Raw genomic sequence first — 20,592 nt, forward strand, 5'->3', positions numbered from 1 at the left:
TTCCAGTTAGAGCCAAGTAGCTGACCTCTAGATATGCAGTAGGTTTCAGGTAATTTAAACCTGGTCATTGCAAGCTTGGTCACTCATACAGACTGCCATATCAATAATGCTAATGCTGCTAAAAAGTAACTAAAGTTAGAAACAATCTACACTTACATTTCAGTTATTGACTTACGGGGTGGTTTTACTTTTTGATGTTGCAGCATAAACAATCTATGGATATGAATAATATTATTCTGTCCTCTGTTCTATCAGTGGCAAACAGATTAGGCCATCTCAGCTATGGATCTTTAACTGCTGTAAACATCTGATATATATGGAGAACCATCATTCTAGTCGTGAAGATTATAAAAAATGCGATGATGCAAAATGGTCTCACTAGTTCATCTTTAAGATTTTTCTTCATCTGATTGGTGAGAGCATGATCCTGTGGCAATGTCCGCAAAGTATTCTTCAACTGAAACACAAAATACCAAACAAGGTCTGTCAGGATATTCTTCGAGTAAATGTCATTAGGGTGATCACTAAGTTACTTTTTTTTGTCATACTGTGGAATCCTTGCATTGCATATGACAAGAAAATTGTGAGGGTTTACATTACCTATATCATCTTGTTCTGGGGAGTCGAGCAAGATATCCGAGTCTGATGGTAAGAAAGGAGAACCATCGTAGTCTCCCAAAACTCCAAGGTCTTCTATAAACCAAAAAAGCATTATTGTGTCAAATGAAATCAGGAAAGACAGCGGGTTACAGTAAATAACTAAAGAAAGATCATCACATTACTGATTTTAATATCCAAGCACCATATTATGTTCGAGGTCACGGCGTAATAATTATAGGTACCTATTGATTTTTGATTGACAAATAATGATATGTCTACAGATCATCCTTTTATCAGAAGCTAAAAATGTAACTTTTTCTTAAGCCTAGTTAAAAGTATGTCCAGGCAGCTTCTTCCTACTGCTTCATTTGCATCATGCAACCCTTAATTTTCTGACCTTTAAGATTTACAAATTTCTAATAAGAACTTAAGGCTATATACAGAGATATCTCAAGGCCACAGGCTATATGCACATCAAGTATGTTCTAAAGGTACCCTTGCTTCCTTCTTCAAGAGTCGCTCATATCCAGTTTCAAATGTGTTCTTACCACTTCCACATTTTTAGACTACCCAAGGATCAACATATCAGTAAGCATTTTTTTCTAAAGAGTTGATAGCAAATGTGAATTGGTGAATACCAGGAGCAGCATTACCTCCTAAATTTGTCAAATCTGCTGTTAGATCTGAAAGGCTGAAATTCCACAGATGTCCTATTGATCTAATTGAGTCTCTTGAGGATCCCACACCATCTGGTCCTAGGTGCAGCTCTCCAGAATTTGCCACGTCAGATGGGAAGCTCGTATCAAGTGCTGATGCATCCATGCCCATCCCAGAGATCTCGGGTGTGAAAGGAAAATGATTGCTTGATGCCACTGAGGCAGGACTCACAGCCATCTCAGACATAGATGCACTGCATGGAGGGGCTGTATGAGTGGCTTCAGTTGTGCCACTGTCAATCAAAATGATTAAAAAAAAAATCAAAAGATGTTTTATAAAACACGAAACAAGGAAAACAAAAATCTTATATTGAACATGTTATTATTTGCTTTAAGCACAAGTTGGCTCATCGTATGATTGTAAGTTTGGAACTGGGACATAGAAAGCTGTTAGTAGAGTAAATAAGTTGCACTTGACATTAAGAAGACAAAAGAATAAGAATGCATTATCTTACTTCTCAGAAGACCTGGATAATGCTGCAGTTCAACATGATTCAGGATTTCATGGATTAAGTCGGATTGATCTGCAGCAAGCATTTATGCTACTTGCTACGGTCTTCAAATGTTGGAATGAGATGTATAATAGGAGAGATGCATGTGTGTGACTGTGGTGATTCACAAAGCAGTGTTTTTAAAATGGTCTCTCTTCCCAGAAGAACTAGGATGATCCTCATTAGAGTCTTCTTTTTGATTCATGAAGTAAGGATTACAGAACTTTTGTGAGAGGGAGAATTGTGGTTGATATATTTTATCTCAAAACATAAAAAAAGAGGTCCAGTCTTCAAGCATCAGAGGGAAGAATTCTTATAGTAGAAAATCAGAAATCAAGTATTAAGTGATTCGTGTGCAAGAAAACAGAACTTCGAACATGATTATGCGATTGAGGGGTTCTTGTTTCAGTTATATTTCTACTACTGCACAAGTCAACAAACAGGGTTTGTCGTTTGCCATTTGATATATTAATAGTCAATTTCACAATTCTATGGTGCATAACTTATGCAGGAAAACGTACTTGGTTCCAGAATTCAAGCGAATGGGATGAAAACTGCCTGGAGCAGGAATACCATTGACCACATGACAGCTGGACAGTCCACAACCCATGGGGTCAACATGAGGCTGAACTGTAGCTGGCATTGGGTGCTGCGGCAGAACTGGATACCCCATAGGTAAATTAACTGCACTGCAAATGAGTTGGCATTGAATAAGAATGAAATTGCAAGCAATGACAGCAGACTTATGAGAAAAACATAGATGATTCCTCCAAGAAGAGATTGTATTGACGAACAAGAAGCACATTCATCAGATTTTATGACAAATTATTGTTTACCTACTGGTCAATGCATAATTCTGGTAGAAATTTATATAGAAAACAGTCTGATTGATTAGCAAACTTCACTAATAATTGATATACTGAACTAACACTTTCATAGGCGTAGGCCATTCTTGAAATGCAAAATAAGAAAATGGACAACTTGAAATCTTTATTAATCTTATTAAAATAAGAAAATGGCATTGAATAAGAATGAAATTGCAAGCAATGACAGCAGACTTACGAGAAAAACATAGATGATTCCTCCAAGAAGAGATTGTATTGACGAACAAGAAGCACATTCATCAGATTTTATGACAAATTATTGTTTACCCACTGGTCAATGCATAATTCTGGTAGAAATTTATATAGAAAACAGTCTGATTGATTAGCAAACTTCACTAATAATTGATATACTGAACTAACACTTTCATAGTCGTAGGCCATTCTTGAAATGCAAAATAAGAAAATGGACAACTTGAAATCTTTATTAAAGAATGAACTAATTGAAATTCCTATAAGATTAAATGAGAGCACCAACTAGCACAAAAACGATATTCAACTGAATGATTTCACAAATCAGTTAGTTCAACTTCGTTCCAAGGAAAGGCATAGTTGTTATTAATTCAGGTGAAAGTTATTTTTAGCTAATCTATAAGTTGAACTAGCTTGTCAAGAATTTGGTGAGCATGAGAATTATACTTGTTGGGGACATACTGATGAAATTCATTGTAATCAAATCAAATAATTAAGTTAGGAATTAATTTTTTTCCTTACTTGCCATTGTAATTTAGGAAATCTTAATCTATTTCCTTGTTTGTTAATACAAATTAAGAAATAACTATTAAGCATTCCAAATAGGATGAGAACATATTTGTTAATATTTAAATAAAAATAATATATATTAAATAGAAATAATCTATATTAAATAAATACGAAAATAAAATTAAACTTCATTTAATTGAGGTTCACCTCCTCCTATTTAAGGGGAGGGATTTCTCTCCTTCGTTCCTCACATAGCCGAGCCTTGCAGTTGGAGGAATGAGAAGTTACACCCTACTGACGAGAGGTAGGTTTCCCTACCTTAAAATAAAAGTTTTAATTTTTATTTTGATTCTTTAAATGTTGAAAAATTTGTAGTTTGAAAATATTTATCAGTTCTTTAAATGTAAAAATTTTATTGTTGCATTAAAATCTATTGAAGTTTTTATAATGTTTTTGCTCCCTGCTTAAGATTTTTATTTTTAGATTTAAACATGTTAAAAATTTACATGTTTTATATATTAAATATATGATATTTCCTGGCATCACAACTTATTTTTAATCTTATCTAGATTAGAATTTCTGTTAGATTAAAATATGTTATCTAAAATTTTGATATTCTTTGATCTAAAATTTAAAACGTGTTATTCTGAATGATTTAAAATTTATTTGACTAGAATATGTTAAAATTATACATGTGCTGAAAATATGATTTCTATTTGAATTTAGAAGGTTATTTCCTTATATTAAAGCTTATCTCCCAAACGAATATGTTGAAATTATACATGTGTTGAAAGTATGATTTCTATTTGAATTTAGAAGGTTAGTTCCTTGTATTAAAGCTTATCTCGCAATATATCTTTTAATGTATTATTATGTTTTTGTTTATATAATTGTTAGTGAATATATGTTGTTGTATGAAATTGGATTGAAATTGCTCACAAGTCAGGCCCAACCCATAGGTTAGGCCACAACCCATTGGCCAAGCCCAGTTAGTAGACCAGGCCTAGCCCGTAGGCTAGGCCCAACCCACGGATCAAGCCTTGGCCCGTAGGCTAACCAAGCCCAACCATTATGAGTGGTCACATGCGGCCAGGATTGGGCCAGCTTTGTGTGATGCATGCCTAATTATGTGTAATGTACATGACCAGTAGATGAGTTGACCCAATCTAACCCAATATTATTGTTGGATTAGAGCCCAAATATTGATTGAACTAAACTAGGCTTGATTAGTCTAGATCGATTCAGGGTGATTCTGAATTGATTGACTTATTCAAGTTAGTTTAACCTAAATTGAACATAATCTAGTCCAAATTATACTAGTTTAGGGTGGTTCCAGACCGGATTAGATATCGATCCAATTAGGTTCTAGTAAATTGAGTTCAATTAGATCGATTGAGCTAGAGTTCAAGTCAATTGAGGGCTAATTTGTATTATTTGATATTGATGATATTTGAAGAGATATTTTAAATGTGTTATTTCATCCCAATATGGACATGACCAGTGTGAGATTATGGTATTTCCCTACCAAGAGCAGGTAGGGCGATTCCCTTCAAGGATTAATGGGCCATCAGACATGACGGTTGGACAGTACCTCCATCCACTATTGGGAGGAACGTGTCCCCACTTTGGTGAGTGAGGGACACCACTCCATCCGCTGTTGGGAGTGCGATATGAGTTTGTCTCCATCCGCTGTTGGGAGAACACAAACTCATCCCGTAGGATAAAACCTCTCCATCCGCTGTTGGGGGAGTGCTCCTTCGGGTATTTGATATATGCCAATGGGATGATTGAATTTTGATCATGTATTCATTTTGAGTTGACTTTTAGGGTTCCTACTCAGCGTTGCTAAATTTTATTTATTTTTTATTTTCAGAGCAGCATCCCTTTAGTACTAAATAGGATTTCAATGGAGAGTAAACCTTCCTCTACCGTTAGGGAGAGCCACTCGGATGATTCTTGAAGTTAACATCACTATGTTTAATTTTTTACTTGTGATTTAACGAATAAAATGTAATAAATATTTATAAATGATGAATAAAGTAATGTTTATCTACTTGGCTCTAAATGTATGGAAAGATATTAAAAAAAAAATCCAAGATGCGACATTCATAACCAGATCCGGCAAAAGGGCCAAGCTCCTAAATGCAGATGGGCATTAATAAGAACCATAAACAAATTTTCTCCAAATTTCAGATAAAAAAACTTATAGGCAATAAAGATGAAGTCCATCAAAATGTAGCATTCAGAAGGGAAAAAGAAACAACTTTGTTACTATTTCTCAGTTGTCCTAATATGATAAATTAAAATAGTAATTGTTATCAAATTTGATAAAAAGTGGAATCTTGTCCTAGCAATCAAGTCGGAAGTAACATAAATTTGCAATAACAAAACAATACATAACAGAAAATATTAGAAAACAAGATTCGTAAACAAACAGAAGAGCTTGAATGACAAGAAACATTGAACAGTGAGATATTAATAGGTCCAAGATTGGGGAGCTGTTCGATAGATGATAGCAGACACCACATGGATTTGAGGGGAAGCAGTGAAATATTGGTAGGTCTGAGATTCGGGACCTGTTCCATAAATGGATAGCAAACACCACACAGATTTTGAGGATGACCAAATTGAACCCAAACTTCAAATGATCCTCTAGAAGGTATTGAAAGAATGCAAGTAGATTCACAATGACTGAAAGTTAACTCAATTTTTTTTAAAAAAATCAGGTTTCATCTCTTGGTATAAAGACAAAGTATTTAAAATTGGACATCAAGGAGATCAAATATTAATAGCTATGATTACACACCTTCGTAGAAATAACAGTTCTAGCTAGCTTTAGATTCTCAAAACACAATGCAGTTATCAAAGTTAACAAAACAACAACAACAGAGCATTACAACTTATATGTAACCCCTTTACTGAGCCTCAGAGGCATGAACAAAAATAAATTACCAGGCATATGGTGGATTCCATTTTGAATTGGAGTCAGTGGAACCTTAGGCTGGACAGGATACTTCATAAGATGGTACTGGTGCTCCAGCAAGTGATTGAACAAAATGATCTGTTTCTTCAGCTTCAGCCTTATATAATAAGCTCTGAAAAATTCTGAGTTTTCTTCTTCCAGTTTCTGCCATACTATAAAAAAAGGTATGCTGGATTGAATAAGTGTGCAATATGCTGTCAAGTTCGAGAAATACCATGAACTGTTTAAATCTTCAAGAATTCATTGTGTGTATAACGATTCTCTGGCGAGATATGATATTGGCATTTATTATTGAGTTTATTTTGCAACGGGAAGGTAGCAGGAATATTAACACTGGCAAAGTCACTGCAATTACTTATGTTATAAAAAATATGATATATGTGCATCAAATGCCCAAGGATAAAAGGAGGATGGCAAACAAAAAAAGGAGCTAGTGTCCTAGAAATGCTTCTGATATGTACAACTATCTGATTTTTGATAACCACAAAATATATTACTGCATATGTTTTTGAAAGACATGTGAGGGGGAAAAGAAATAGATTGCATGTACCGGTGGATATTTGCTTCTAGATATTGAAATTTGGAAACATAGACTACCCACCTAGTGTTGTGAAGCCAGGTTCTATCCTAGCACGGCTGGACAGAGTCCGAACTACCTCCCCTCTATTCATATACAGCTGTAGACATCGTTCTATCAAGTTTTGCACCTGCAACACTATTTACACTGAGAAGGAGAAATTGAACAAGCAACCATAAAATAGACACAGTCTGCATTCATGCTATCCTTGACAAAATTTCCTCAATTAGAAGCAAATAGTAGTAGTAAATGAAACCAGAAATTGGGAGCCTTACAAGTTCAATGTCTTCACGAGAAACCTTTCTACTATTACTGCTTGCAACTGATGCTGAACCTGATTCTGCTTTAGGAGCTTCAACAACTGGGGAATTTTGATGGTCACCTTGTAAATCATGTGAAGCTTCTGATGATGGTTGTACTTCAGGTGTACCCTGAGGTTCCTATAGAAAATTTCCTTAAGAATACAAGTGAAGTTCAAATTATGTAATAGAGAACATGTGTATTCCATCACATATAATGAATATAAGCAATCAACCAGAATTCTTCTACAATATAACATATATCTTGAATATATGTAAAGTTCAAATTATGCAATGGAGACCATGTGTGTTCCATCACATATACTGAATATATACAATTAACCAGAATTCTTCTACACTATAACATAAATTTCGAAGGTTTAAATATTGTATGTGGAACAAGCACCAACTTTGAGTAAACATCATTAACCAACCTTGTTCCCAGAGTTGTCATGCAGTATTGCATTACTTTATTGCAGCAAATAACAAGTGGGACTCCTACTTAGTAATTAAACTTGCTATTTTATGAAGTCAATGACTTTGGTAATCAAGGCCACAAGAGCCATAATTTTTTCACGGACAGTCAGATATAATTTATGCAAAAAAATAAGATAATTTTCACCTGTGAGGTCTTCATTTCAGTTCAGCATATTAATTTAGCCAAGTTCATCTGATTCATCAAGGTAGGCATGGTGAACAGTCTGCCAGTTAGGAGATTTTTCAGGATTCAACTTGCTTCATGGTCATCTCGCCAGCAGCCAGCTCCTGCAATGCAATATGTAGATACTGCTTATATGGGTCAAACAGGTTCAGAAAGAGAGCTTTCAGAGCACTGTCTTGCTACAATCCATTACTCAATATCATTTTTATGCATGGTAAACTTATTTAAGGCATCATGATTTGGTACCATAAGAATTATCAAACAGCACCTTCTGTGCAATTTTTAACATTGTGGATAGCAACAGTGCATATGATTGAAATTTAAATTAGAGTAGTGAATAATAAGTCAAATGGAATACACCAAGATGTCTCTGCCAGCAAAAGATTTCAAGGAAACCCAAACCACAGGAGCCTTAAAATTTCTACAAATGTGATGCTATGCTATATACTTTATGCAGAATATGTGGCATAAATTTCTCTGGCCAGTGCTTTAAATAATAAACCAACGCTCTAAATCATAGGACTGCTATGACTCAGATTCTTAATAAATGCAAAGAAAAAGAGCAACATAATTGTTGTTGCAGGAATTCTCAGACAGTATTAAAGAGCATTTGTACTGACAGACATCCCATCACATACTTTTTCATATGCAAGCTCACAGACTAAAAGGTGACTGGGAGTTATGAGCTTCTTCTCACATCTTATTCTTCAGTATCATGTTTCATGCTCTTAAAGTCGTAAGTTATAATTTTCAGTAAGGGTGTTCAAATTGGTTCAAGCCGAACCGTCTAAGGGCCAAACCGAACCAGATTGGAAACTGGCTCGGGCCTACCTAACTAAACCGGTTCAAAACCAGTTAATCCAATTCGATTAACCGATTTATAATTTTAAGCTATTTAAAACATATGTATTTTTTAAAAGAATCGGTTCAGATGAAATCTTGGCCCTATTGGACCAACACAACAAGATTTTGAAATTGGGCCTATGTCATTTGTGAAATTGTAACATTGAAATTGGGCCAAATTAGACCTTTGAGCCGGTTTGATTAATCGGTTTAAACTGAGTAAGGGTCTAAGGCAATAAATGCAGTTGGGCTGGTACTTTTTAAATTAAAATCAGTTCTGTCTGAACCAATTAACTAAACCAAAGAAGAGCATTCCGAACCGAAACCATTTATAGCCTTCAAAACAAAACTATCAGTGAACCGGTTTGGATCGGTTTGAACACCCCTATTTTTCAGTTTCAATAGTTACACAATAAAAATCACCAAAGACCCAAAATCTGACCAAAGAGTAAAAGGCAACAGTAACTATTGAAAAAACTTATAATGCTTAAAAGGCAAGCCTGGAAGGAAAGTAATTTACATGCAGTTTAATGAATCAAATTCTGATGTTTGTAAAATAATGTGAATCCTAAGAGTGCACGCTATCAAATAAAAAATAGAAAGTGAAAATGAGAGTAACCTGATATGTAAGCATTAAGAGCCATCAAAGATGAAGTGGCCATCATATGTCTATATGTTACAAAATTGAGCCGTGTAAAATTTTTATCAAAGCTGCATTCTCAAATTTGCCCAGAAATCACATTCTTTGGCATAATCTATTACTTTGTTAAAAATCATGTTTATAACAGATCTGTTTATGATTTCAGCTTGAATAAGATTTCTCTGCAATAAACAAATGGTTAACCAACTTTGAGAAATTATATGGCTCATAACATGCACATATAAAATCATCATATTGTCTAAAAGTCAATCCATGTATTCGGTTAGGATCACAATAACCCCAGACTTCATAAATATATAGATAACTAGAAACAAACTTCTAGTTTTGATCAGCTTAATTTGACCATAATATATCCAGTTAGTGAAAAATGCTTGGACAAAGAAGAGGACATGTATACTAAGAAATCAAGCAAGTTCAAGGTTGTTACATGGGGTTTATACATACAAAGTTGAAGTTGCTAAAAACTTCACTAAATATAACTTGCGACATACAAACAGACTCATCCACAGATGCACAGGCCATATACGTAGGCACCAGAGGGCTAGCAAGAAATCACGAAAGTAAAACATCCATGTCACAACGATACTTTCAAAAATTAGCTATGGGTTTCTAGTAAAAGGAAGGATTATATTAAGCAACATATTAGGTGACACTCCCACTGCCTGAAAACAAGAAAGACCAAACAAATTCTTAAATATCCCACTCCCACTGCTGCAACCAAATAAAGAAAAGAAAAGAAAAGGATATCAAAGAATTTAATCTGAAAGGTAGCAATTTTTTTTTCTGGCATCCAATACTAAAATTAAATTAACCCGCCTTCTCCGGAATAAACTTTATAAACAACAAATAAGAACAATTATGTTAAAATATCAGAGAGGAGTACAAAAACTGATCTTTCTCATAAAGGACTACCCTGGGAAAACTGCAAATCTACGAGTTGATGGTGCCGACATATAGATTATAGATATATTTTACAGGAAATACCTCTCGATAATATGTGGCTGGCAACCAGGTTGCTAGGAATATCTTGATATCCCCGGGAAGTCATTCCCTTGAGGAAAACCAAGCACTTAAGGTGACAACTTGAACAAATCTACTGAAAATGGTTGATTTCCCATTTAAGAAGATAAAAATGTCAAAGATATGATCAGATACTCTAATATTCTCCTCCTCAAGATGTAGTAGAACTTAAGGCTAACCAACACTTCCACAATCTGCAAGCAGATGAATCTTCCATGGCTCTATGAAGACGTAAAGATCAACCAGGTTAAAAAGAAAGCACCAATAGGCGATAACGTCAAGAACTTCCCAATCCAGCAAAAACAACATGGCAGTAAGCAGTAAAAAGAGAGAAAAAAAAAGATTCAAAAACGAACAAAGAACATCGGCCGCAGTAAGCAGGACATCGCACATTGACATTGAGATGGTTTTTGGCGATTTCTACCCCCAAAGGAAATCGAAAAAGCGCAAAAAATCGTCTCTCTTGCGATGCGCAGCCAAACAACAGATATCGATGCGAGCTCACCGTCAAGCAAATAGCACACGAGCAGACGGAAAGCCGAGACTTAGGGTTCCCAATACGATTCTCTATCTCCGACCGCAGAGCAAGAGTAAGACAGAGACAGGCGAGAGAGAACGAGTCGATGACCGGAGAGAGCGAGAGAGAGAGAGAGAAGACTGCGGAGATATCAATGACTTCCGAAACGGTAACATCGTCGACATAGTTACGTTGTCAGAGCGGCCGCATATTTTTATCTATGCGGACACATGGACTTTTGCCCTCACGGGCACGGAGTCACGGGGAGAACGCTCTGTTGCCGAGCCGACCCACCCTGGAAACTTTTCAGGGGTGACGCCATCTTCGCGTTCGCCGACATTTCTCTGTGATTTCTTATAGGGACATTATTGTGGCGCAATCAGCACGTATCAAGAAGCAAGACTGCAGCTTAAGCATGGCTTCCATGAGGTCAGTAAAAGCTGCTGAGATTTACCGTCGAAGAAGAGTGAGTAGAGAGATAAAGAGTTGGTTCTTTTTGAGACCAAGTGTCGAAACAAAGCAATTAGATCAGCAACCATGTTCACTCTCACCTCACAGAGGCATATCTTGTCTTGCCACTTTTGAGTTCGTCTTATAATTGACATCCACTCAAGAAGCCACTTAGAACAGATTGAATTGGGTTTGTGGTGGCAATTATGGAAGAGATGCACGACATCTCCTCCACCATGCCAAAGTCTGGTTGTTGGCCGCACTCTCTCCCTGATGGTGATGCCAAACTCCCTCCTTGCTTCACATCTACTGCTGCCAAAAGAAGGAGTCCTTTCTACTTGATGCTCATCCCCACAGACCCCCACAGAGTACTAAAGAACAAAGAAGATAGGTTGTATGGATTTCCCTGTAGGCCTACTGAGTTAAAGATGAAATGTATTCAGTGCCAACCACTTGGCTCTCTGAAGAGCATGTTTTGTGCTGCTTGCACTCGATGAACCAATTCATCCTTCTTCCATGTAGAATGGACATGAGATATTTTCTTTTGAGGAATGCGTTGACTGGTTATGGGTCAAATGGAATACCTCAGAATTCCCTCAGTGTTTCATCTGCTCCACACAACTGCTCTATGTTCTATATGGACACTGAAGTGAGTCTCATGGACAGCTGCTGAAAGCAGAGAGAAGGTCATAGTGAATCCACTTCTGTTTTCACATTAGATTTTGAACCTTACTTCTGGATCACATGATCAAGAATAAAAGAAATCATGAAGAAGCTGGACCAGAAATGTATATGATCTGGAAGGACTGGGCAAACAACAATTCTAACTCTGACAGCAGAAGCAGACAAAGAGCTAAGCCTATGCACTGTTCAGGGCATAATTCAGGATAATAATTTCAGCTCTCTTGTTTCTTATACACACCAAGGGATCCTTTGAATTGTTGCACTTTGTGACAAATCCAACAGAAGTGGACAATGATAGGATGTGACCAAGTCAAAAATAATATGCATCCCATTAGGATGGGAAGAACCTACAGAGGTCTGAAGTTAAGAGTAGTACTGAGCATTCATGTCTGTGTCTGCTGGTTGAAATGAATTCTCATCATTTGCAGCTTACTCCTCCTCGGGCTGTTCTCACCAGATGATGTAAGCTTGCTCTTCCCTTCTTCAATTAAGATAACAGCAAGGATTTCCTATCTGAAAAGTCCATCTGCCCTTGCAGGAGAATTTTGCATGTCCGATGAACAGTCTGTGATAAAGAAGATTTAGGATGAGGAGAAAGAAACGAGTGCAGGTTTATGATTTCGGATACATCCACCCAGTAGATGATAAATCTGGATACATTAACCGGGTGTTGGACTGTAGAGAAGAAGATAACGAGTCTCTATCCTGTCTGCAGATGCTGCCTAATTTGCACATGGAGAGAGCTTTCTGGTATTGTGGAAGATAAGCTCATGGAGGAACTGGACAATGGCACTCACCCAAGAAACATGGCAGGTCCAAGATTCTAAACCACCAAAAAGAAAACACCTATTCCATTTCCCCTCATCTGATGTATGCAACGATTCATGATGATATGTCCTGTTCTTGGATCATCCTACAGGATATAGTATACAGACAATGCATTCATCAAACAAGTGTTCCTTTTCCCCATAAACTTCTCAGAATCTAAGTTGAAACTGTGTAAAGAATCGTTTGTTTCTTTTTCCTGAAAGCAAATCCTTGATCCAACTTCTGAATTTACAGTCCATGTCATTAGATCTCAGAAAGCTGTAGTCATTCCGAACAAACAGAGTGGCAGACATGCACCAATTTTCTTGTGCCTCCATAGATCCAGGAACATTTCTTCTCTCTGATGCCACTCCATCATTCTTCTCCTTTTGGTTCTCGCTGCCATAGGATGGATGCTACTTGACGAAAAAACTTGTTTTCTTTCTCATCAAGTTTTGGCGGAGCGGCTGGGCTGAGCATGGATTTGCACAGGGTTCAGTGATGAAGGAGATGATGCACCAATTATGGCTATGACTGATTCATGATTCAGCTTTGTTCTTATCATTTTCTTCAACTCTTATGTAATTAGTTTCTCAGCAATTGGAAAGGAAGATTGTTATTAATATCTGAGGTGTTTAGTTTGATCTAATATTTGAGATGTCTGCTCATGGCAGGGATGCATATTCTGCAACAGTCTATTTCCATGTCTCCTGTTGTACATCAAAGACGCTCATCAACCATCACCGCATACAGAGTCTTTAATACATGAAGGAGAAACACAAGCAATATACTGCTACAAGAGTATTTGACGCCATCAAATATGTTGTCAAGCAAGCTCTTGGTTCTTCTCAACCACCCTCACTTCCTTAGCAGATCTGAGAGTGGCTGCCTGAAGAATAGATTACGACAACCGAAGCATACGTTTCATTAGCAGTGACATAAAACATGATCGAGAAGCACTTTGCAACCCTGAGAGAATACCTGCTCTTTGGTTATCTCCACTGAGAAGCCGTCAACAATGGCTAAGGAAGATTTCTTCTTGTAGGTGTTTGGCTGGAAAAGCTTTTCGAGCAATCGGTCGTGCTTCTTGCTCAGGTAAGTGTCAAGCTCCTCCACGCCTTCCTTTGACCTGCAAGGTTCCACCGTGAGGGAGAAGAAGCACCAAGCAAGAGAACATAGGAAAGATGCTGTGGAACATTACAGCTCGACCCACCGATCTGCATGGAGACGCTCATACTTGGGATCAAAGTTCATAAAGACAAAATACACCTCGGTTTTCTGATCTCCCATTGCCACCACACACACACACACACTCTCTCTCTCTCTCTCTCTCTCTCTCTCACGCACACACACAATCTCTCTCTCTCCATGGTCTATTTATACTAACATGAAGCAGAAGAACTTGCTTGTTGCCATAAGCTTCCCACTTACATCCTTTGATTGAGAATGGACCTTCTTCCTCAACTGCACTTTGGCAACCAAACGCATGCATTGCCCCTGCACTTGTATTATTGTTTCTTTGGGTTGCTCTGTAGTGGGAAAAATCTGACACTAAAGAAAGTTTAGATTGAAATGGTTAAAATGTTCTCCACTGACCCAAAGTTGAGATGCAAGGGGGATGATCTCCAGGGATGGAGGGCCCAGACCATGTTGGTTGGAAGGAAATCGCCATGACGAACTGCATGGATTCTAGTCTTTGGCATGGTCCCCTTGGGTTCAGATGGTCACATGTAACCCACAGGAAGTGAGAGGTGGAGGTGATGAGGAATGCAAACTCTTTGCAGGTCTCTCTGCATTAAAAACCACTCTCACTTTTCATCACCTATCTTTAGTATAAATAGAGAAGTAGGATGAATGTTTCCAAAGGAGAAAATAATCTGCTTTCTTCATTCTTTTCTCTTTTTCTTGAATTCCTGATCTAAACTTTCCCTTGTTTATTTTGTTTCTGAGGGAGTTGTCTGCACATAGGAAGAGAGAGTAAGTCCCGAAGCTTGTGATATGAGACAATGAAGTGGTTTCTTCCTCACATGTAAGTGATAGTTTGATGGTTGCAATCACTTTATTGGTGACTTTACATCATAATAGTTACATGAACAGTCATCTTTCCCAGAAGGCACTGTAAATGGTCTAGAAATGGATAGGGCGGCTGCATGCACCAAATGATCACCTGTAGGTCATGGCTATCTACATCACGAAAGCTGTGAGGACGAGCCATCCAATCCTTCTCCTAGCCTCATATGATGTACCATCAGTTCATCCTCGTGATGATTTAGCTGCTACCTTGAATGCCTATTGCTAGAAGGTGATCCACACAAAGGAAAAGCTTAGACCGAATTCCTTTTATCACGGCTTGGCATGAAAAAACTGATCGAAACTATATCATAGATTCTCTGCATGCATTGCTTATCAAGATTACTTCTTGTGATATAAACAGTTCTCACAAAGGGATATTGGTGTCAAGTTTCATCACCGAAATATATATTTTGTCCGTGAGAGAAGAAACTTGTCACGAGTTAAACTCCTCAAACACACGGACACACACAATGCCATAGAGTGTCAGGTCAACACACTCCACCATGCTCACAAGGAAGGAAGAAAACAAGGCATGGTAGAAGAAAGCAATGATAAGCTCCATGATTGTTCCAGCCACAAGCCAGAATGAGTGCTCCACCACCTAACGCTGCCAGAACAAATCATTGTCCTCGTGAATCTAAGCTTGTGGAATCGACAGTTCGGCCTTCTTGGCTTATACTGCGTCATATATTTCAGCCTCTGCTCAATGAATAGGAACACAAGCCAGTTGTGTTGCATCTGTACATGCGAGATATACTCCCAAGTGTAGAACTCAAGTTTCAATCTTTTCTTTTAGGTTCTGTTGTTTGATGTATAAACATAAACTTGGTTCAACCAATGGTACATTGTTTGTATTAGGCCCTCGAATCGAAAAATCTAGGCCCATCTCCATCCTGTGATCTTGGCCACCTACCAGTAGCCATCGTTCTTGATGTGATGCGGCTCCATAATTAGTGAGGCATTCGTACCCTTGATCTTTCGTTTCCTCTACTGTTTCTTCTACGTCAAACTCTTTGATTTAAGAACCAGAGGGGAGCATGGGAGATTCTATTTGACCGCTTCCAACTCCATTTCGATGATAATTCCACATGATGAATTCTAAGTTTGACTCGATCAACCCTGACGCAAGACCAACAGTTGTGAAGGATAGTCATTAGACCATCGTTGACTGACATCGAACTTTGTAAACATTAAAAGAATCATGCCAAAATTAATTAATCCTGTTGGAAATAGTGGAACCCCTTGTATTTGATCTCAGCTAATTGAATGGCCGACATGTTCGAAATAGCTTCGCTTTATCTCTCTAGATGCGAAAGTGACTCGGGTCATGTACCTGCAAACAAACACCTGTGCCAACCATGGGCACTGCAAGAGAGCGTTGAATCGGTCTTATGGAATTTGCTGTCTCCCTTATCGTCCTGATGCCTTGAAGCTTCAAGGTTTGAATTCAAATGCTTGATTGCGTTGTGATTGCTTCCAATTTTCCTGTTCGATCCAATGACGAAACACCTCGATTTGTACCTTCTGTCGACGCGCAGCAGCATGAGATTAAACAAACGCGTTAGTCGATGGCTTCTAAATTGTGGTGCCATCTGTGTCCCCCTCTCAATGGCGGATCCTCCTCCTCGTCTTCCTTATCTGCTACAGGCGCTTGTGGTTGAAGCCGAATCGAGAAGGGAATGCTCACATAGTACCATGAATTCAGCATGACATCATAAATCTATCTAATTTAATTATGTAAAACATACATAAACATTCAACTGTTACATTTAAATTCCTCGTTATGTGGCAACAAAATAAGTAAATATATATATATATAATATTATTTATGTCGCAACAAAACCCCACTGCTTAAATTCCAAAGAACAATATAAAAAGAGGCTTACCTATTTCACGTGTGGGCTCCCCGCTGTGGTGTCACGAAACCGTCTTATTTGTGTTGACCGAGCCACCAACCACGGATGAAGCAGTTTCCATTGGCCAACCGATGCGGGTCCCGTTGTTTGAACTGGCATTTACGCTATCAACAAATGAGAAGACGTCCTTCGCTGGTTGGACGCTCCGCTCCAACGCAAGAGCCCTAGTCCACCAACCGGAAGCACATAGAACTACCGCCACTGAAGACGTCTCCCCCACTCGCTGCCTAACGCGGAGGGGAAGCAGACGTCCAGATTCTCCGTCACTTCAACCTCTCTTCTCCGGTTGACATTCCCAAGCTAGCCTCTCTTTACCGGACAATTCAAGCTTTGAATGGGTCAGCACAAATCGGTCTCCCTTCTGACCGAAGACCGAAGAAGAGAAGATGATGGCGACTGATCTAGGCGTTCTCGGTCAAACGTGTGAGCCCCCCCTGCATCGTACGAACACAATCCACAGATGGAACTCCATGACCCAGCCTTCCCCTCCTCCAGTTTAAATACCACTCCCCTTTGTTTATTTCTCCTCGCATCTTTCTCTACACAAGAGAGCAGCAAAAGTGAAACAAAAAGATATAGATAGATAGATCGAGAGAGAAAGAGGGAGACATCAACCAGCTTCCTACCTCTTTGCCTTCAGAAGTAGATTATGACCTATCACGGTGGAAGTGTGTACTGTAGCTCCCAGTGTTAGTTTCTGCTGGGTGTCAGCTGCATTAGCTTTGTAATAATTGTTGCGTTTATCTGCTTCCTGGATTCCGAAGAACCGCGTTTTCCATTGTAATCTGAGCAAAATTCTAGTGCTTGAAGAGTTACTCAGCTAGTTCTCAAGCTAAGCAATGGGGAGCACTGGTGCGTGGGATCTCAGTTCGCTGCTGAGGCTGCTAGCACAGGGAGAGGAGCAGGCGAGGCAGCTGGAAGCGCAACTGGAAGCTCCTTCCCTTGCTGAGCATTGCAAATCGTTGCTGCAACGGGTGAGATCCACTTTGGAGGAAGCCATTTCCATGGCTAAGCTAGTGGACTACGAGATGTCACGGCAGCCAGAATGCCACAACGCAATAGCAGAAGCGGCAGCCGCGGCGGCATCTGACTCGCCTCGGTCCAACAGCGGGAGCCCGAGGAGTGAGAGCTCGGAGAGGGTCTTCAAGGAACACGAGCGCATGGAGATGTGCAAGAAGAGGTACACACCGGTGAATTGCAGCTAAACAGAGCACATAAAGAGCTCTTCTCACCTGACATCACTTTCTAATATCTTTGGATTGCAGGAAAACTCTACCCAAATGGACGAACCAAGTTCGTGTTTCCAGCGGCGGAGTGACCGAAGGATTAGAGGATGGCTATAGCTGGAGGAAGTACGGGCAGAAGGAGATCCTCGGAGCCAGGCATCCAAGGTTAGAAATCTCCTCTGTTTCTTCCCCTGTTCTTTTCGTCTCTTCCAAGCTCGATAATGGCGGATTCTTTCTGCTCGCAATCACCAAAAGCCCACCTAAATCTTCGGGCACTCACGATTGGCACACTCTCGCAGAGGCTACTACCGATGCAGCCACCGCAACAGCGTCGGATGTCTTGCGACGAAACAAGTGCAGAGATCAGATCAGGACCCCTGCGTCTTCGACATCACCTACCGAGGAGAGCACACTTGTCTACAGAGGCCGCAACCGTCTCCGCTTCCAGAACCAGAGTTGCGGCAAAGCCATGAAAACCCTCCTACGATCCATGAAGCACTACTGCATCATCCTCGCCAGCATCTGCAGTCAAGTCTCAGGGTGGAAACCGAAGGGTTGAACATGCACGATCAAGTCCTGAGTTCGTCCTTCTCCTTCCCTTCGACTCCACTCGACAGTTTCGGACCTCAAAGCCGTGTCTTCTCATCCACTAATCCCCTGGAGAACACCTACGTGGGCAGCTTCTCTCCCTTCATCTCACCAACTACCTCGGAGTCCAATTACTTCTCAGTCTCTCCATGCCAAATGAGCGGCTATGGAGGTGGAATAGCCCCCAACACCTCAGAATCCGACCTCACCGAGATCATTTCTGCTGCGACGTCCACGACCAATTCCCCCAAGTTGGATGCAGCTTTCATGCTCGACCACGCCGAGTTCGATCAAATCTTCCCTTTCGATGCTCCAAAGTTCTTCTGATGCATCTTAGAAACAGAATCCATTGCTATCAGTAAGTGTCAAGATAAGCCTGTTGTTCAACCAAGTTTTGCAGGCCTTCTGCACCAAACAAAAGCTAGAGTGAGCGAATTATGTTGTTGCATTCATTTAGGACTAATGTGATCGAGATTGATACAGTAGTTTGCTTCTTCTCTTTTAAGCTTTATGCTCTCTACGTGTACATGCCTTGTTCTTAATGAACAAAAGATTGCCTTCAAGCTTTCGGTACATATTGGAATTCAGCTCTGGTTGCAGTATCATCCAGAAACACTCGGTGATAACCAAGAGAACCATTAGAAAGTTTGGCCATGTCGGTGCTTGCGGCGAGGACCGGCGCGTTGACAACGAGGCAGGCAATAGTGGGCTGTGGGTTGACGTCCCAACTCTTAAACAGTGCAAGTATCCGATGGTTGACTTCGAGGTGCAATTAAACAATGGTTGACCTCGATATCAACATAAGCAACCTTTTGAGTGCAATCAAAAGCATCAAACTGAGGGAACGAAAGAATTCTCAAAAAGTCAGATTGATGTTCCTACTGATCTACACACACAGGAAATATGAATTGGTGTTCCTACTTAACAAGGAAGAGATTACAGCACAAAAAGATGTAATGTGCATTTAATTAGAAGCTTGATTCAAGAAAATTTCCCACAGTAGAAGCTAACATTGTCATCAAGAACTGGATCAGTCATGGCCGCCACATAAGACACAACTGCTACGATGAACAGAGTACTCCTTGGCGGCGATGGTCCTGTCGGTAAACCGCTCCGACATGATCTTCCGGCCGCATTCCGGCGATCCCAGATCCCTCCCCCACGCCTCTGAGATCGAAGCAAGACAGCCCGAACTGGAATTTCCACCATGTTCTTTGAGCGGTTTTGATCGCAGCACCAACCACGCCATGTTCTTGAACCATCTCGCGACTCGTGAGCGCTTCCTCCGCGCTTGGCCCAGCGGCGCCGAAAGAGGAGGAGGCACGGCGGAGTGCGGCATGGAGAAGCACCGACCGGCGCCAGCGGAGTCGAGTTGCCTCATCAACGACTCAAGCTCAAAGGAGTCGTAGAGAGAGCTGCCGCAGTCCCACACGAGCCTGTTGGCCGAAGCACCGGCTGGAGCCTTCTCCATGAAAGCGGAAGGAAACAGGAAAAAGGATGAGGAGGAGAGAAGCAAGCAAAGGCGATCACCAAAGCTGTAATGTAGCGTTAAGTACACATATACGCATGATGTGGTTAATTACGGAGGAGCCGCTAATCTTAATTAAATGAGCTCATAATTTAGAAGGAAAGCTTGAAATCTACCTAGAAATGAAGCAAATCAAGCTCATAATGGAGTTGATCAAGGGATTAAATGGCTTTTATCATTGCTCTAAACTACACATAGTTAACTATCTTCTTTCGTTCGTAGGTTAATTATAGAAATCCTCCATAAACACATGGAAATAATCTAGACGCACTACCTTATCTATATATATATATATATATATGCTTTCCTAGTATTATTGAAAACAAAATTATAATAACATGTTTTTTTTATTATTGTTAAAAATACTAT

At 39.6% G+C, this 20,592-nt stretch overlaps 4 protein-coding genes and 2 long non-coding RNA genes across 14 annotated transcripts; 3 read left to right on the top strand and 3 right to left on the bottom strand.

Moving 5' to 3' along the window:
- Positions 1–100: 100 nt before the first annotated feature.
- On the bottom strand, positions 101–11,099 carry LOC135678789 (uncharacterized). 7 transcript variants are annotated; one of them, XM_065191948.1, is made up of 9 exons: positions 10,940–11,099; positions 7,872–8,014; positions 7,226–7,381; positions 6,975–7,080; positions 6,343–6,525; positions 2,329–2,491; positions 1,254–1,549; positions 601–693; positions 101–457 (listed from the first exon to the last, which is right to left on the bottom strand). In XM_065191948.1, the coding sequence occupies exons 2-9, from the start codon at positions 7,884–7,886 to the stop codon at positions 390–392; spliced, it is 1,080 nt and encodes a 359-aa protein (XP_065048020.1). In that variant the 5' UTR covers positions 7,887–8,014; positions 10,940–11,099; the 3' UTR covers positions 101–389. The 7 variants fall into 7 exon arrangements, with proteins under 7 accessions (XP_065048020.1, XP_065048019.1, XP_065048015.1 ...); XM_065191947.1 differs by having other exon boundaries at positions 601–690; positions 7,226–7,390; XM_065191943.1 differs by having other exon boundaries at positions 7,226–7,390.
- A 1,010-nt stretch (positions 11,100–12,109) lies between these two features.
- On the top strand, positions 12,110–13,936 carry LOC135678791 (uncharacterized). Of its 2 annotated transcripts, XR_010515086.1 has the most exons (3): positions 12,222–12,547; positions 12,624–13,473; positions 13,567–13,936. It is a non-coding gene; the product is annotated as an uncharacterized LOC135678791 (long non-coding RNA). The 2 variants fall into 2 exon arrangements; XR_010515085.1 differs by lacking the exon at positions 13,567–13,936 and having other exon boundaries at positions 12,110–12,547; positions 12,624–13,515.
- On the bottom strand, positions 13,561–14,656 carry LOC135678790 (uncharacterized). Of its 2 annotated transcripts, none has more exons than XM_065191950.1 (3): positions 14,094–14,656; positions 13,874–14,021; positions 13,561–13,781 (listed from the first exon to the last, which is right to left on the bottom strand). In XM_065191950.1, exons 1-3 carry the CDS (start codon positions 14,180–14,182, stop codon positions 13,719–13,721), a joined length of 300 nt encoding a protein of 99 aa, XP_065048022.1. In that variant the 5' UTR covers positions 14,183–14,656; the 3' UTR covers positions 13,561–13,718. The 2 variants fall into 2 exon arrangements, with proteins under 2 accessions (XP_065048022.1, XP_065048023.1); XM_065191951.1 differs by having other exon boundaries at positions 14,106–14,616.
- Positions 14,657–14,780: 124 nt separating this feature from the next.
- LOC135678792 (uncharacterized) lies at positions 14,781–15,808 on the top strand. Its single transcript, XR_010515087.1, has 3 exons — positions 14,781–14,921; positions 15,003–15,194; positions 15,327–15,808. It is a non-coding gene; the product is annotated as an uncharacterized LOC135678792 (long non-coding RNA).
- Positions 15,809–17,407: 1,599 nt separating this feature from the next.
- Positions 17,408–19,258, top strand: LOC135678794 (probable WRKY transcription factor 41). The gene is made up of 3 exons (XM_065191955.1): positions 17,408–18,061; positions 18,147–18,272; positions 18,407–19,258. Exons 1-3 carry the CDS (start codon positions 17,721–17,723, stop codon positions 19,020–19,022), a joined length of 1,083 nt encoding a protein of 360 aa, XP_065048027.1. The 5' UTR covers positions 17,408–17,720; the 3' UTR covers positions 19,023–19,258.
- A 467-nt stretch (positions 19,259–19,725) lies between these two features.
- On the bottom strand, positions 19,726–20,166 carry LOC135680158 (uncharacterized). The gene has a single exon (XM_065194145.1). The coding sequence runs from the start codon at positions 20,164–20,166 to the stop codon at positions 19,726–19,728; it is 441 nt and encodes a 146-aa protein (XP_065050217.1).
- Between the last annotated feature and the right edge of the window lie 426 nt (positions 20,167–20,592).

Source organism: Musa acuminata, chromosome BXJ1-7 (genome assembly GCF_036884655.1).
Source record: "Musa acuminata AAA Group cultivar baxijiao chromosome BXJ1-7, Cavendish_Baxijiao_AAA, whole genome shotgun sequence".
NCBI classification, from domain to species: domain Eukaryota; kingdom Viridiplantae; phylum Streptophyta; class Magnoliopsida; order Zingiberales; family Musaceae; genus Musa; species Musa acuminata.